This window comes from Amblyraja radiata, chromosome 12 (assembly GCF_010909765.2).
Source record: "Amblyraja radiata isolate CabotCenter1 chromosome 12, sAmbRad1.1.pri, whole genome shotgun sequence".
NCBI classification, from domain to species: domain Eukaryota; kingdom Metazoa; phylum Chordata; class Chondrichthyes; order Rajiformes; family Rajidae; genus Amblyraja; species Amblyraja radiata.
In genome coordinates, this window is record NC_045967.1 from 41,214,438 (window position 1) to 41,232,009 (window position 17,572).

General features: G+C 39.6%; 1 protein-coding gene across 3 annotated transcripts in view; it reads left to right on the top strand.

The window, feature by feature from the left end:
* The first annotated feature begins 1,406 nt into the window (after positions 1-1,406).
* taf1 (TATA-box binding protein associated factor 1) overlaps positions 1,407-17,572 on the top strand; it is an 81,840-nt gene continuing 65,674 nt past the window's right edge. For 2 of the 3 annotated variants that reach the window (XM_033030614.1, XM_033030616.1), the window contains exons 1-10: positions 1,407-1,508; positions 4,104-4,242; positions 6,688-6,796; positions 8,702-8,818; positions 9,875-9,994; positions 10,973-11,301; positions 13,257-13,472; positions 14,083-14,319; positions 16,347-16,578; positions 16,829-16,951. In XM_033030614.1, coding sequence (XP_032886505.1) covers positions 4,129-4,242; positions 6,688-6,796; positions 8,702-8,818; positions 9,875-9,994; positions 10,973-11,301; positions 13,257-13,472; positions 14,083-14,319; positions 16,347-16,578; positions 16,829-16,951 — 1,597 coding nt within the window. In that variant the 5' untranslated portion in view covers positions 1,407-1,508; positions 4,104-4,128. Of the gene's footprint in view, positions 1,509-3,613; positions 3,993-4,103; positions 4,243-6,687; positions 6,797-8,701; positions 8,819-9,874; positions 9,995-10,972; positions 11,302-13,256; positions 13,473-14,082; positions 14,320-16,346; positions 16,579-16,828; positions 16,952-17,572 lie in introns of those variants that run through there. The other variant, XM_033030615.1, reaches the window with a different exon arrangement.

Genomic DNA, 17,572 nt, shown 5'->3' on the forward strand with positions numbered 1-17,572 from the left:
GATGATGGTGTTAGTACCATGTACAGGTGTGCAGTCGTAGGTGAAGAGGGAGTAGAGGAGGGGGCTCAGCACACAGCCTTATGGAACGCCGGTATTCAGGGTGAGGGTTGAAGAGGTGTGCTTGTCTAACCTAACAGACTGGGGTCTGTTGGTTAGAAAGTCCAGTATCCAGTTGCAGAGGAAGGGGTCGATGCCCAGGTCGCTGAATTTGGTGATCAGTTTAGAGGGTATGACGGTGTTGAATGCTGAGCTGTAATCGATGAACAGCATTCTTACGTAAGTGTCTCTGTTGTCGAGGTGGGAGAGAGCGGAGTGAAGTGCCATTGAGATGGCATCCTATATCACATTCATGTATGTGTGTTCTTTCCAGCACAATCTAATCAGTTGTATGCTCGCTGAATAAAACCATCCTTAAGTTATACATCATTTGTAAATCTTGCTTAAACAAATTTAATTTTGTGAAATACTTAATTTAGATAACCCCACCATTTACAGACAGATCTCATGCCACTCTCTGGCTATTGGGAAGACCAGACCCATTTTATTGTTGAGAAACAACTCCATAGACACAAAAACATTAAGTAACATTCCAGGGCTAGAGCAACTGGAATCTTCATATTGCTATTATTTCCCCAAATACTGCAGTTGTGAACAGTGTGATTAGATGAATGAATTACAGAGTGCAAGTGTAATACAAAATCAGCTCAAACACAGCATATGAGCCATTTAAAAAGACATTATTTAAAAAACATTAAAAAAGAAAATTACCAGAGTCAAATTTTATAAACATTTTATTCTTTAAAAAGAACTAACAGAATTATGAATCTAACCCAATATCACACGCACAAACTGTTCCCCCGCAACGTTGATTACGCTGCGAGTCGGGTCGGGTAGGTTCCGGTTACTGGAATGGACGAAAGAAATGCCCACGATCCGTTCCGTAGCGTACTACACGTCAGCCCATTGCATTTCGCAGGAGTGGCCTATCTTGCTCCGCTATAAGATCTTTGATCTCTAGTGTCCCTCTCCCCTGACTCAGTCTGAAGAAGGGTCTCGACCTGAAATGTTATCCATTCCTTCTCTCCAGAGATGCTGCCTGTCCCGCTGAGTTACTCCAGTTTTTTGTCTCACTTCAATGGGATGACTGGCTGGTCCTCCGGCGCCGCGGGGGGGCGCTGTGTCCCGTTCGGCGATGGGAGGACTCGCTGGTCCGCCGGCGCCGCAGGGGGCGCTGTGCCCCGCCCGGGGATGGGAGGACTCGCTTGTCCGCGGGGGGCGCTGTGCCCCGCCCGGGGATGGGAGGACTCGCTGGTCCGCCGGTGCCACGGGGGGCGCTGTGCCCTGTCCAGGGATGGGAGGACTCGCTGGTCCGCCGGTGCCACGGGGGCGCTGTGTCCTGTCCAGGGATGGGAGGACTCGCTGGTCCTCCGGCGCCGCGGGGGCGCTCCAGCCGGAGGTTGCTGGGGGGTTTTGTGTGGTCGTGTTGGGGAAGGAGCCGCGGGATTGAGGTGAGATGTGATGTGTTTTGGTGGCGGTGAGAGTGGAGCAAACTGTTCGGGTGCTGCAGGGACGGGACGGGATGAGTGAGGCCTGACCACGGCGATCTGGCGGGGACGTGCAGGAGGCCGGGGACTGAGGCAGCGGTGCTGGGAAGGGCCGCTGCTACCCCTGGTGTAAACTGCAAAGAAAAGCGGGTCCGAGCTGTGAAAATTAATGATCTGACGGGAGCCCTAACCCAGGGTCTGAGACTGAGAGAAAGATCCCGTGCAAATAATGTTTAAAAAGTCCTGTTCTTTGAAACTACGAGATTTGGTAATTTGGAACTTCTATTCGGAGAAGATAGGATACCTAGATAGCAAATGGGACCTGATACAATAGTCAAAGTAGGACTGATGAGGGGACCCGGGTTGGTAGGTTCTCGAAGATATACACAAAAAGCTCAGCGGGTCAGACATCATCTCTGGATAAAAGGAATAGGTGACGTTTCGGGTCGAGACCCTTCTTCAGACTGAGAGTCAGGGGAAAGGGAAACATCTGCATGTTGCCTCCCTTCAGGTCTTTCTGTAAAAATATATACTGTGCGCTCCATAATGTTTGGGACAAAGACCCATCATTTATTTATTTGCCTCTGTACTCTACAATTTGAGATTTGTAAGAGAAAAAATCACATGTGGTTAAAGTGTACATTGTCAGATTTTATTAAAGGGTATTTTTACACAATTTGGTTTCACCATGTAGAAATTACAGCTGTGCTTATACGTAGTCCCCGCATTTCAGGGCACCATAATGTTTGGGACACATGACTTCATTGGTGTTTGTAATTGCTCAGGTGTGTTTAATTGCCTCCTTAATGTAGGTATAAGAGAGCTCTGAGCACCTAGTCTTTCCTCCAGTCTTTCCATCACCTTTGGAAACTTTTATTGCTGTTCATCAACATGAGGACCAAAGTTGTGTCAATGAAAGTCAAATAAGCCATTAGAGACATCAGCCAAACCTTAGGCTTACCAAAATCAACTGTTTGGAACATCGTCAAGAAGAAAGAGAGCACTGGTGAGCTTACTAATCGCAAAGGGACTGGCAGGCCAAGGAAGACCTCCACAGCTGATGACAGAAGATGACAGAAGACTTCATGAACAGAAATACAGAGGCTACACTGCAAGATGCAAACCACTGGTTAGCCGCAAAAATAGGATGGCCAGGTTACAGGTTGCCAAGAAGTACTTAAAAGAGCAACCACGGTTGTGGAAAAAGGTTGTGGACAGATGAGACGAAGATTAACTTATATCAGAGTGATGGCAAGAGCATAGTATGGAGGAGAGAAGGAACTGCCCAAGATCCAAACCTACCACGTCATCTGTGAAACACGGTGGTGGGGGTATTATGGTCTGGGCACCTGTGGGTGCTGAAGGAACTGGCTCACTTATCTTCATTGATGATACAACTGCTGATGGTAATAGCATGATGAATTCTGAAGTGTATAGATACATCCTATCTGCTCAAGTCCAAACAAATGCCTCAAAACTCATTGGCCGGCGGTTCATTGTACATCAAGAAATGATCCCAAACATAGGAGTTTTCAAAGCAAAAAAATTGTCAATTCTTGAGCGGCCAAGTCAGTCACCCGATCTGAACCCAATTGAGCAAGACTTTTATATGCTGAAGAGAAAACTGAAGGGAACTAGCCCCCAAAATAAGCATGCTAAAGATGGCTGCAATACAGACCTGGCAGAGCATCACCAGAGAAGACACCCAGCAACTGGTGATGTCCTTGAATCGCAGACTTCAAGCAGTCATTACATGCAAAGGATATGCAACAAAATATTAAACGTGACTACTTTCATTTACATGACATTGCTGTGTCCCAAACATTATGGTGCCCTGAAATGGGGGGACTATGTATAAACACAACTGTAATTTCTACCTGATGAAACCAAAATGTATAAAAATGGCCTTTGTTAAAATCTGGCCATGTGCATCTGAACCACAAGTGATTTTTTATCTATTACAAATCTCAAATTGTGGAGTACAGAGGCAAATAAATAAATGATGGGTCTTTGTCCCAAACATTATGGAGGGCACTGTAGAGGGTGATGTCGAGAGAGAGATATAGAACAAATGAATGAAATATGCAAAAAAATTAACAATGATAAAGGATATTTCTACATCAACAGAAGTTGCAGAAGCAATCTGACAATGTTGGCAAGGAAAGTGAGATTAAAGCAGCAAAAGTTGTCTGGATACATGCGAACTGTTGGATGATTTGGCTAAATGACAACATGTAGGTGGAAAGAAAACATGGAGGACAGATCTTTTAGGGATATTGTAGATGCCCACTACTGGTGATAGTGATTGATCGGGTTGAGATTGGAAGAGACTTCCCAGTTGTGGTACATCATGAGTTCTCAAACTTAGCAATGTTACACCTTATATAATTATTCTCTACCATGCACCTCTGATTGAGCAAGTTAAAATCAATATTCATTACATTCAAGGTAGGACATTGGAATGAATATTTGCATTTATCCTAATAATTTAAGATGATTGTGGGTCATTATGCTGAACAAATTGTGCACTCAGACACTTATTTTCTCTCTCATTCCCAGAGATAGATTGGTAGAACTTCTGAAAATGTCGGATTCAGACAGCGATGAGGACCATGAGCAACCATTTTCTCTCGCTGGTTTTCTGTTTGGAAATATCAATGAGGATGGACAATTGGAGGATGACAGTGTTCTTGACAAGGTATGCACATCATTGGGAATAATGACTGTATCATAATAGGGTAGAATATGCAGAATACCAATTATATCATGCAAACGGTTCAATCCTCTGATAGGCAGAATCCAACCTTTTTTTATCATTAATCCTATGGAATTAATATTTAAAATGTTATCTATGTAAGTAACTTACACTGATAATTATCTGACTTCAATCACCTTCCACTCCTTATGATCAGTTTCCCATTTTTCCCATTCCATTATTAAAGTTACTTTTCGCAATTAGGCTAATGGTTTAGAGAATCCACTCACTAAGTACCACATTTTGGTTTTGAACAATATTTCAGTTTAAGTATACTTCTCTCCTGGCTGCCTATCTTTCTTTACTGCCCATTTTCTGCTTTCTGTTCTATAAATCCTTGCTTCACCTAAAAGAGGTTTTATAGAGACATGTTGCAAAGGAATTTTCGGCATGGTTCCATTATCTCTTTGTATTTTGGTATCTCTATTGGTATTTTTAATAATCTTTCTAAATTAGCCATCTGGTTTTCATATTTTGCCTGCGTTAATAACTAATCTGCAATGATTTTCATTTAATTTGTGCAGTAAAACTTTGATAATGTGGCATGGGATTGTTTGGGTATCCCGATGGTTCAGCAGATGGCTCAATCTTTAGTCTGGAATGTCACCTGTGGCTCCAGAATTGAGGATTGGGGTTCTGAGCACCAAGGGTGTGGAACGCGGGTTGGTTAGTGGCTGTAGTAGAGATCCAGAGAGTGTGCATATTTCTCGCTCATTTTTAACCTACCAGGTTCACTGGAAAATGTATTGTTCTGCTGTACAATATATGGGGGAAATAAATGTTTAAATATTAAACTACATCAAGTTTTAATAGCTATAATTATATCATTTACTTTGATATTTTGAGTCTGATAAAAGGTTCCATTGAATTATACATTTACAGAGTGGCTGACAAGCCACCTCTGAATGTTCAAACACTTTTGCTGGGACAAAGTAATTCATATAGATGATCTAAAAGCTTCTGAAAACTGACAATCTGGACACCCAAAATTATTGTTGTTAATTTGAAACTAATGACTGCGTCCAATGTACGTTAGAACAGATATCTGAAGACTCATTCTTGTTTTGAAATAATGGCCGCTACTTCCACATAATTTTATAAATCCTGAATAATCTCTAACAGTAGGAGTCACATTCAGTAGTTATGAAAATCTGCTTGTTCAACATACCAGTGTCTGTAGAGTACCAGATTATCAGAGCTTTACTGTTTCTTTTATGATAGTCATACAGCATGAAACAGCTCTTTTGCCCTATTTATCCATGCCAATTGAGATCCCCATCTAAGCTAGTTGCGTTTGCCCGTGTTTAGTCTATATCCCTTTAAACCTGTCCGAGAGAGTTTAATTGTCGTGCACTGAGAACAGAACAATTAAATTATTGCATGCTGCAGCTTTACAGCATATTAACGCAATAACACAACAAATTACAATAATCAATAAAACAATAAATTATCAATAATATTAGGTAAACTGAGCATAACAGTGCAATCTGCAGTGCGGAGTGCAACCTAAACAAAGTCCACAGTAGATTGTTGCTGAGATAGGGTAGTGCAGTGTAGCTCAAGAGCCTGATGGGATGGGACGAAGCTGTTCTTGAACCCAGAGACCATGGTTCTCAGGCTCCTGTACATTCTTCCTGATGGTAGCGGCAAGATGAGAATGTGGCCAGGGTGGTGTGATTCTATATTAGCTGTCTTTTGGAGATAGCATGTCCTGTAAATCATTTCGATAGTGGGGAGGTCAATACCTGTGATAGACCAGGCATTGTCCACCACTTTCTGCAGCCTTCTTAGTCTTGGGCGTTTAAATGTTGTTTTTGCCCCTGCTCCATCCACTTCCTCTGGCAGCACGTTCCATGCACCCACACACCCTCTATGTGTAAAAGTTAACCATCCAGGTTCCTATTAAATCTTTCTCTTCTCACCTTAAACCTATGCTTTCTAGTTCTTGATTTTCCCCTACCATGAGTAAAAAGACTGCATTCACTGGGTAATTGTGTAGAACAATTTGTGATTATGGAGCACTGCTTGTGAGATTTAAAAAAAAATCAATCAAGATCATCCCTGCTCCAGAGTTAAGACATTCTTCGACTAATTTGAATATTCATCTATTTTTCTTTTGCTGGATTGATCAGGGTTATATTGCCAACAGCTTTCCATTTGCAACCAAAGAATGGAACATACGATTGAAATGGAGAGAACAGGATTAAAATCTTCAAACGTTCAGTTGTTTTAGGATTTTAATCATTATCTTCATTGCATTTTTTTTTTCTGCTTCTGCAAATTTTACGGATCCAAAGAACAGTTTTGTTTTGTTGATGTACCTGTGTGCATAATTAGCTGAAACATGTGCATTCAAGGTGGGCTAACGTGTACACTCTTTGCGGTCAGGAGTCAAAGAAGCATCTGGATGGCTTGGGGACATTGGGCCTCGGCACCCTAATCAAGGAAATCACAGCCAATGAAGAGGAGTCCGATGAAGAGAGCACCAATTCAGAGGGTGTGTAATGTATTTGTGTTAAAGAATGAACTTGTTGATCATCATAAACCATCTTGAAGGTATTTCAGTACTGTTGCTCATTTTATTTTTTTGCTCTTATTCGCTTGATGGTCATAAACTTTTAATTCCTGTTTGATTTAGCTCCAATTTCTGTTGAAATCTTTTCCAACTTTATCTTTTAAAGCATATTTTGTGCTCTTCCAATTTTTTTTTTTTTTTTTTTTGCACAAATAATTTTAAGGGGGTGAGCAGATACAGTGAGTATGTTTCATGTGGTTTAGAGATGCAGGGAGATTCCAGAGCTATGGGTCATAGTCTCAAGATAGGGACAAGGAAAGGAAAGGAGTTTCTTCTCTGATGATCGTGAATCTATGGAAGGTTCAAAGCTAAAGACCTGCACGTCAGTCTAAGTTATACTGGGGGCTGAGATAATGTCATCAAAGGTTTACATATCACAATGGAAATTGAGTTATCAGGTATATCGGCCAATATTCTTGTTGAATGACAAAGTCGACATGAGAGCTAGGTTATAATTTATTTAACAGTACAGATTCTCCAGCTTTATCCATATTTGAAGGTCAGTTACATAATTTACAACTCCAATGCTTTCCTTGCTTGACTTGCATTTACTTTTCCATAAACTCTAGCATGTCTAAATCTTTGTGCATGTCCTATCCTACACCAGCTTCCTTATCAGTCTGATTCATGTTGGCCAATCATGTAAAAGTTTTCATTTTGCTTTTTATAGTCATAGCCCTCTCTCTGCTTACCTTCGTACAACTCTTTTAATCTGGGTTTTTGGGCATTTTCCATTAAAAAAAAAAAAGTATTCCACTATTAATTGCTATGTCTTCAGTCATGGGGCTCACTCTAATAAGGGTATATGGGGGGCACTCTCAAACCTTTATCTCCATCTCTTTTAAGTTTCTTCTTTAAGTCATTGGTCATTCCTCATAACCTCTCCTTAGTTCAACAACCATGAACAGGCTCAGGATGATGCTTCTAGCAAACAAAGGTACTATGTAAGCCACGGTCTCCGGTAGAAAGCGGCCGATTCGGAACTCCAAGCCACCGAGAGTGTTCTTCCGAAGCCGGAGCTCCATCATCCGGCGAGAGGGCCTGACACATCGGGCCTCCGCTGTGGCGACTGCGGAGCCTCAATAGGTCCTGACCACGGGTGAACATAGAGGAAGAGGACTGAACTTTGTTGCCTTCCCCCACAGTGGGAAACATTGATTCCGCTGTGGGGGGACGTTCATGTTAAGTTCTATAGTGTGTTGTGCTTTTCTTTTTATTTGTATGGCTGTATGGCAACCCAAATTCTTCTATGTACAGCACTTTGGTCAACGTGAGTTGTTTTTAAATGTGCTATATAAATAAAATTGATTGATTGATTGATGTAAATGCCAGCCAGCATTCCAATCAAGTGTGTAAGTTGTGGCCTTTTGTATTAATCTACATGGATGCACAACTATTACCAAATCAAATGGAAAAGCTTTACTCTTTAGTGCAAAGTGTGTGTCCAATTTCATCTCTGAACATTAGCTGTATTCTACTTTTAATACCTTCTGCTGAAGCTCAGTTGTTGCTTCTGGATTCAATCATTCTAAAGCCATCTAACGCTATCCTCATGAATCTTACCTTTCCTCTTACTCTGTTGCATGACTTGCACAATTTCCCAATTGACATTGTGATTTCAACCCATTTACCTTTAGAATTTGTGTTTATCTTCTTTTGTTGCCAGGTGCCCATGTTTTTTTGTGCTTGTGCAAAAAGCATGACCCTGTTTAAATGCGAAATACTTTCATGTTTTCCTGAAGACCTAGGAACAGAGCTGTAAGGTGTTATTCGCACATTGGGCTTGCATTTGGTTGAAGTGAGTAATAATTATCCTGTTCTATTTAGGGTGGATTCAAAGTAAAGATGATGCCATTGATTACTCGGATATCACTGAGGTAGCAGAAGATGAGACCCACAGATACCGTCAAGCGATGGGGAATCTTCAACCTCTAAGGAAATTGGGTAACTAGGATAATTCTATTAACGAATGTCTACTTTGATGACTTATTTAACTTGCAAAAATAACACTGATTATATTGTAATATATAGCAAAGGCTGCATTATTATAGTCTGGCAAGAAATAATATATATTGAACATACACTATGCATTTGGCTTGTGGTATTATGATCTTGTTTACGTAACATTATTTGTATTGTTGCGTTTAATATGTCGTAAAGAGTCATAGAGACATACGGCATGAAATGGGACCTTCAGCCCATCTTATCCATGATAACCAAGATGCCCCATCTATGCTAGTCCCATTTGCCTGTGTTGGACCCATATTCCTCTAAATCTTTCCTATTCATGTACCTGCCCAAATGTCTTTTAAATGTTGTGTTATACCTGCCTCATCTATGTCATCTGGTAGCTCATTCCATATACCCACCTATGAGTGTAAATCTTCCCACTTGTAGTTCACTGTGCTGCTCCCTCTGGTGGGCAAGATATATCCTGGGGTATCCTTGTGATGGGCTTCAACAAAAATGCTTTGCTTCGTCATTGCTATAACTAGTTGCTCTCCAAATTTTAGACCTTCAACTCCATAGCTGCTCTCGTGGGATTTGAACTTGGATCTCTGGATTGATAGTTTAGGTTTTTAGGCTTCTGGTATGATAATTTAACCACAATGCCACTGCTGCACTGTGTGATTTTCACTGCATCGTCAACATGATTAACTTGTAAGCCATATTGCAGGGGAATAAGAATATATTGCAAAAGATTATTTTTTGACTGTTAATGATATTAATTATTCAGGAGAATTTAGGAAAGTTTTAACTTAAACACAGAAAAAGCTGGAATTGTAACTGCAGTAAAGAAAGTTACTTTTGCTTTTGATTTTTGATGAAAGGTTATCAAACTACCTTGCAATACGCAAACTGCCGTGCTGAATATTTTTAGCACCTTTTGTTTTTATTTCCAATTTCTAGTTTCAATAGTATTTTACTTTTGTATTAGAGAATACTTGAAATATGACATTTACTAATTCATTCAATCATTTTTTTCCTTCTTGGCTACAGAAGACAATGACGACGATGACTATGATGCAGACAATGAAGATGTTGACTCAAAGCTCATGCCACCCCCACCACCACCACCTCCATTAAGCAAAGAAGAGGGAGGTTCTCAGGAATCAAGTGGTGAGTACAGGTGAATGGTCCTTTAGAGAGAGAGAGCTAAGTAAGGAAGGAAAAATTACTGAATACTATTTTCATAAGTCAGGAGAAGACGTAGGCCATTCGACCCATCATGTATACTCGAGTCTATTCTATTCTGTGATGGCCCATATGTCCACCTAACTTTTTTTGATAATATGGAACTATTATGTTTTGTTTTTGGTCCAGTAATTGTAGTCCAGTAATCCTGTAATCAATCTGAAGAAAGGTCCGACCCAAACCGTCACCTATCCATGTTGTTCAGAGATGCTGCCTGACCCGCTGAGATACTCCAGCATTTTGTGTTTTTTTAATTGTAGAAGATCTTCCATATAGTGATGTAACAAGCTACATGCAGGAAGATTGCTCCCGATGTTGGGGAAGTCCAGGACAAGGGGTCACAGCTTAAGGATAAGGGGGAAATCCTTTAAAACCGAGATGAGAAGAACTTTTTTCACACAGAGAGTGGTGAATCTCTGGAACTCTCTGCCACAGAGGGTAGTCGAGGCCAGTTCATTGGCTATATTTAAGAGGGAGTTAGATGTGGCCCTTGTGGCTAAGGGGATCAGAGGGTATGGAGAGAAGGCAGGTACGGGATACTGAGTTGGATGATCAGCCATGATCATATTGAATTGCGGTGCAGGCTCGAAGGGCCGAATGGCCTACTCCTGCACCTAATTTCTATGTTTCTATGTTTCATGATTGTTGACAACACCTTCCAATTTATAGCAACTCCTGACAATTATATATTATCCTGACAATAACTCCTGACAGGTCTATATGCAGGATAATAATTTTGAGTTTTTTTTACTTTAAAGGAAGAACCTTTCTTAAAATTAGAACTAGCGTATAATAACACTGTAATAGAAAATTCACAGGTGCATGAGAGTAGAGCAGTGTGAGCCATCTGCTATCTCTGCTGTGCAAAATCTGATTTGCTAATTTTCATCTTTATTTTTCTAGCAAATGGGGTAAATTCAGCATTACCCAATTCTGGCACCGTTGGAGGATCTCGTGCTTCCGACAGTCTATTCCCTAGTCCGGTAGCTGATGAGAATGATGGGATAATTTTACCTTCCATAATTGCTCCTTCATCCTCGTCGGACAAGGTTGAATTTAGCAGTTCCTCTGATTCAGAGTCTGAGACAGATCGACAGGTTTCACGAATAAGGCCGAATGAATCTCAGAAGGAGGATAAACTCACATTGCCACTCGCGGGTATCATGCAGCATGATTCAACTAAGCTGCTGCCCAACGTCACAGAACTCTTTCCAGAATTTCGGCCAGGACAGGTGAAAGATTATACATTCGGATATTGTGTAGTAAATTACATAGTGATGTGTAAATATTGTGTAGTGAATTACATAGTGACGTGTCTGTTAAAAAACACAGCTATGGTCTTGGATCATTGGACGGGCAAATGGTTGGGTTTCGGAATATTGTGAGAGGAATGCTTTGGTCTGAACTCCTTGCTGGTATACATGTTTCCATATATGCATATCTATATGAAACTTTAATAAAGCTGATATGACAATCAGGGAATCCAGAAAGTTGTAGTTCTATTACCTTCTAAGGAAAGTATCCCCTGGCATCCAATGTAGTTAAGCCAATACATCTAATGTAGTTAAGCCAACACATTTTAGTGAAGATCAATTTTGAAAGTTCCAATAATTTATGACCATATTCTAATTTATAACCGAGAATATCGTTAATGAACACAAGAAAATAGGAACGGGCAAAGGCCGCCAGATCCCTTGAGCCTTCTCGGCTGATCAGGATGATCATGACTGTTCAATGCTGGTCTTGATTCCTTTTCTGTGCCATAAACTAATTTTCTCGCTTTTTTAAATATTTATATTTCTCCATCTTAAATATAACATGATTCCAGAGATTTACTGAGAAAGAAATTTATCAGAAAATCTCTAAGGAAAAAAAATTCTACCACCTCGGTTTTAAATGACTGGCCCCTTATTTTGTAGTGATGTTTCCTTATTCATGACTCTCCTGATCATGAAAACATCTCAACATTTACTGTTGTATATTTGAATAAGGTCAGCCATCATTCATAAATTCCAAGGAATGCAGACATCAACTGTCTAATCTTTCTTGATAGGAAAATCCTCCAATTCCAGGAACTAGCTCCATAGATTGTGCCTCCTACTATGGAATCCCTCTTTCTAATTGGAATAAATTCCTCCTGAGTGTTGTAAACCAGTTATTTGCATATCTGCAACTGTTCATCTGACAGTGACTCTTAACTTATTTTCACAGTCCACTTCAGACAACTCTACCTTCATATCATTCGAATTTTCCTCATTTAACTTAAAGGCACTTGTTTTGGTCCTGTGATATGTATCCTCAAATTGCATCTAAAATTCTGACATATTGTGGTCACTAACTTTGAGCGCATCTTTAACCACAAGATCTCTTGTAAATCCTTCCTCATTACTCATGAGGAATTCATGCCCATTAATACCTTACAATAAACATGGGGCATCATTGGGTACCTAGAGTTACACTATTATATATTTAATTACACAATTTAGGATCTCACTCATGATGAATGCTGATTGCTCTCATTGTGACAATAGCCAAAATTACCAATATAAATATACATACATAATTAAATTCCAATTGTGTCACAACTGTTAGTGGCTTAGACTAACAGTTCATATTTGCTATTAAACTGGAAAATATGCAAAAACATTTACAAGGATGTTACGAGCCTGGAAGCTTTGAATTGTAAGGAGAAGCTGAATAGAGTTAGGTTTTCACGTAGAGGGCAATACACATATGGAATCGACTGCCAAAGAAATGGGGAGAGGCGGATACAATTATGACATTTGAAAAATGTTTGGGCAGGTACATGGAGAGGAAAGTCTTAGATTGATATAGGCCAGGTGCAGGTAAGTAGATCAGCTCGGTTTGGCGTCATGATTGGCATGGGCGCATTGGGCCTAAGAGCCTTCTTCCATGCTGTATAGTTCTGTCACTTTGTGTCCATTCATTCCCCCTTCATTTGCAAATGCTATACCAAGAAACTAGTGATGGATGATAAAGATCAACTATGTGAGTTTCTACAACTACCAGATCTCTGTTGGTGTATGGGAACATTGTGTTTCTCTCATGGATTATGGAGAGACATTTTAGTAGATAAATTAACTCCCATTGTGGACAGGTTTTCAGATGATTTTTTTGTTGCGCGTTGGGATGTTTGTTGCAATATTAAGCAAGATTAATTTTGCAGGTGTTGCGTTTTTTGCGCCTCTTTGGACCTGGAAAGAATATTCCATCAGTTTGGCGAAGTGCTAGGAGGAAAAGAAAAAAGAAACATCGTGAACGTCTGCCGGAGGCTCCGGCGCAGGAGGGAGAAGGAGAAGAGACAGCCAGGGACCCAAAATCTGGCTGGGAGTATCATTATGCAGCGCCTCCACCGCCTGAACAGTGCCTTTCTGATGATGAAGTGTGTAATATGCAAAATAAGTAGATGTTGTAATTGGGGAAACTGTATTTTGAAAAATCTAAGACATGATTCTGCTACACTTGTACAATATACATAATTATCAATTGCAAATCTGAAATAGATACAAGTCTACCTTTTAGTGGAACCACATACACAGCACTGTGATAATTAGTGTAAAATACATCTTCAGAATACCATCCGTTCCATCCCTCCTGACTATACCTCTGAGGTGCATTCCTCAACAATGATCAGCTCTGATAATAGCAGAAGATATTACACATTTATATATTTCTCAGCCTGAAGGTATGTAAAACTATATTGCAGCACAAACAATGAATGATGATGATATAAATTGCCAACCTACCATGCTGTAGCAGTGTTCTCTGAACCATTGATATTGGTTGGATAAGACAGCAAGTCGTATTTCTGCGCTTTTCTCTTTGGAGAGAGGCAAAAGAGTGAATGTTACAGGAATGCAAGGTGCTTGAAGGAACATGTGCTGATAAATATTTATTTAATTAAACATTGATAATACTTTAGACTTCTTACCTTTAATGCCATTTAATAATTCTGAGCCGCCAAGATTGCCATTTCTGATTATAACTTTCAGATTACCATGATGGCCCCTGTGGAGTCCAAATTCTCACAATCCGCTGGTGACACTGATAATATAATGGACATGAGACCAAAAGTTGCAGAATGGCGCTATGGACCTGCACAACTTTGGTATGATATGCTGGGGGTGCCTGAGGATGGCGAAGGATTTGATTATGGCTTCAAATTGAAGCAAACAACAGAGCAAGAAAATGTATTGGAGGATAAATTAACCTGCCTGATGGAGGTACAGGTGAGTAAAACAAGTGTAAATGTTTCCTAACCAGGCAAGAGCTGTATTCCAAAATATAGTTTAAATCCAGGTTTAAACAAGTACAAAATAATTTTACATTAAGGGTGCTGCAGAGACCAACTGAGCACTGTTTGTTGCCACGAACAAACTAGCATTTTATCCGAGTTATTATTAAAGATAGATTATAACAGGATCTTCATATTATATTTGAATCTGGATATTGGAGAATTACAAGATATACATTTTTCATTAGTTGCGCTGTCTTGCTCCTGCAGTTTGTTAATTATTTCCTTTTTTTAATTGAATAACTTGTGCACAAATATAAATATTTTTCTTGTTCATTTAAAAAATTCTGTGAAATGAAGTGAGTTCTGTCCATTATCTAATTTAGGCACTGTCAAATATGTTTATTATTACATTTTGTGTGATAACTAATAAATTAGTATGTTTTTTTAAACAATGTTAGATAATCATGTGAGTCATAGGTTTTGAATCTGAAATAGCTTGCTGCTTAATTATACTATCCTTCAAAAGCTTTGGTTCAACACTTTTCAGTACATTTGCCATCAAAAGCTATTTTGACTGACCGTACATTGATGATTCAATAAACTTGTACAATAGACGTACTAGCAATCTTTGCATTTTTTATTATGAATTTTACCTTTTCCTTATTTTTACGTTACATTCAACCTCAACCCCATAAATCATTTAAGTATAAATCATATGGTCCTTTTGTGTCTCCGCAATCAGACGAGCTTCCTTCCCCACATTCTCAACACTTCCTGTTATTGAGTTTGTTTACATCCCTCTCATTCATATCTCTATTGTAGATGTATTGCAGGTGCACACTTAGCTCTTAGATCAAGCCCTACTCACAGATATTAAAGCAAAAACACTTGGACTGACATCCCTGGACAGCAGTGAATCAATGTGTACATTGATAGAGAGCAACTTTCAGTTGAGATATTAAACCAAGATTTATTTGTAATCTCAGAAGAACATAGGGCAGGGGAGACAAGGATAAACACAAAATGCTGTAGTAACTCAGCGGGTCAGGCATCATCTCTGGAGAAAAGGTCTGAAAAGGGGTTCTGACCCAATATGTCACATATTCCTTCCTATCTTTGATATAAACCAGCATCTGCATTTCCTGCAGTTCCTTCCTACACAGGGAGTTCTCCTTGTCTTGGCCAATATTTATTTGTCAATCAATATCGTCACATGCTCGGACAATTAGCATATTGCAAATTGGCTGTCATATTTCCTGCATTACTACAGTCATCCACTTCTGGCATGAAAGGTTTTATTTATTTCTCATCCTGCTATCTTTGCCATTGGACATGATCAAAAATATTAAATTATATATAATTTTAGATATTTTTGGATTATTTTCTTTCAATCATCTCGGTTTTGATGGATAGAAGCACTTGAAAACCATAGATTCATGCTTATTTCTAGGCTATAAACTCATGGCAATACAGAGAGGGGGTGCAGCAGTATAAGATGATCTTTTCAATGATCTGATACTTCAAGGTTATGTTTTAACCTTTTAAGTTTAAAAAAAAAAGCCCCAATTCAGAGAAAAGCAGGGGATTTCTTCAGTAAATATAGTCTGCTCAGTTGTCAAAGAAACTGAAGATAGACACAAAAAGCTGGAATAACTCAGCGGTTTCTCAAGGTCTCGAGCCAAAACATCACCTATTCCTTTTCTCCAGAGATGCTGTCTGGCCCGCTGAGTTACTCCAGCTTTTTGAGTCTCTTTGGTTTAAACCAGCATCTGCAGTGCCTTCCTACACATGCCACAAAAACTGATTAACTAATCACTTATCTTTATAGGATTTGTAGAGAACAAAAATACACATTGCAATTTAAACATTTATTGGGTTTAAAATGCCTTTGAATTAAATTAATTATTTGTTCATTGTTACCATGTTTCATTATGGCACCTCCTTTTCCAAAAAAGTACTTCAGTTGATATTTCTGCAGTTGATGTCTTTGATTGTAAATATGTGCATGTGTGATCATAGGAGCTTCCTGAAGATATGGCAAAATCAACAGATGAGAAGGAGTTTGAGAATGAATTGGAGGCTCTTCTGGATGAGCACTTTCTCATGGTCACTCAGCTGCCTTGGGAAGAGGACATTATTTGGAATGGAGAGGATGTTAAACATAAGACGACAAAATCCCAGCGAGCCAGTCTAGCAGGCTGGTTGCCATCCAGTATGACTCGAAATGCCACAGCGTACAATGCACAACAAGGTATGAGATTTGCTCAGTCCCGAAAATTTTAAGGCAACTTATCAGTGAAAGTTGAATAATAAAATGCAATGGATTTATTCTTTGCTTCAAATTAAATAATTTTATATTAAATTAATTTAAATAAGGCAGCAACTCTATTGGTGCACCACTGTAATATTAGTTAATATTTTTATATATTCACTATTTCTATTTTTAGAAACGATGTACTTTCCAACATCATGATGTGCAATGTTATTTTTCCCCTGTTAAGGGCTCAGTCGTGGTGGTACTTGGTTGTCGAATCCTGTACCTTCATCTCCAGTTCAGAAAACGGCAATGCCAGGTCCTCCAATCCCACCCAAAGGAAAGGACAAGCATGCACCAGAGCAGCACGGTACACCATCTCAGCAAATAGCACATGTGTTTTAGTAGTGAGTGAAAAGAACATTGACTGGGAATCTGTATGGTACAGAGTGAAGCCAACAGAGCAGGGAAAGAGAATGTGTTGTTCTGGGAGTAAGTGTGTGTGTATATCACTGGATGCAGATTATTTACAACAGTCTTTTACTTGACTGAGGCTGAGGAGAAGAGTTGCACTTCGGAGGAATCGAGAAAATAACATATATATTAACGCTTGTTTAAGAAAGAACTGCAGAAGGTGGAAAAATCAAAGGTAGACAAAAATGCTGGAGAAACTCAGCGGGTGAGGCAGCATCTATGGAGCGAAGGAATAGGTGACGTTTCGGGTCGAGGCCCTTTTTCATACTTAAAGCTTGAAATGTGAAGCGATGCATAATACAACTAGGGATTAAAATGGTCGCAAATTTTAGAAACTGTATCGTACCATTTGTGCAAGGAATGACAGGGAGATTTTTCAATCTTGTGTTCACTTGTAAAGGAAATACATTAATTCACTTTTCTGTCTTCAACTTCTACCTATTGACAACTCCACCCCAGCCACTCCCTACGTTTGAACCACACTTTTTTTAAACCTTAACGTGAAGCTGTCTCCATA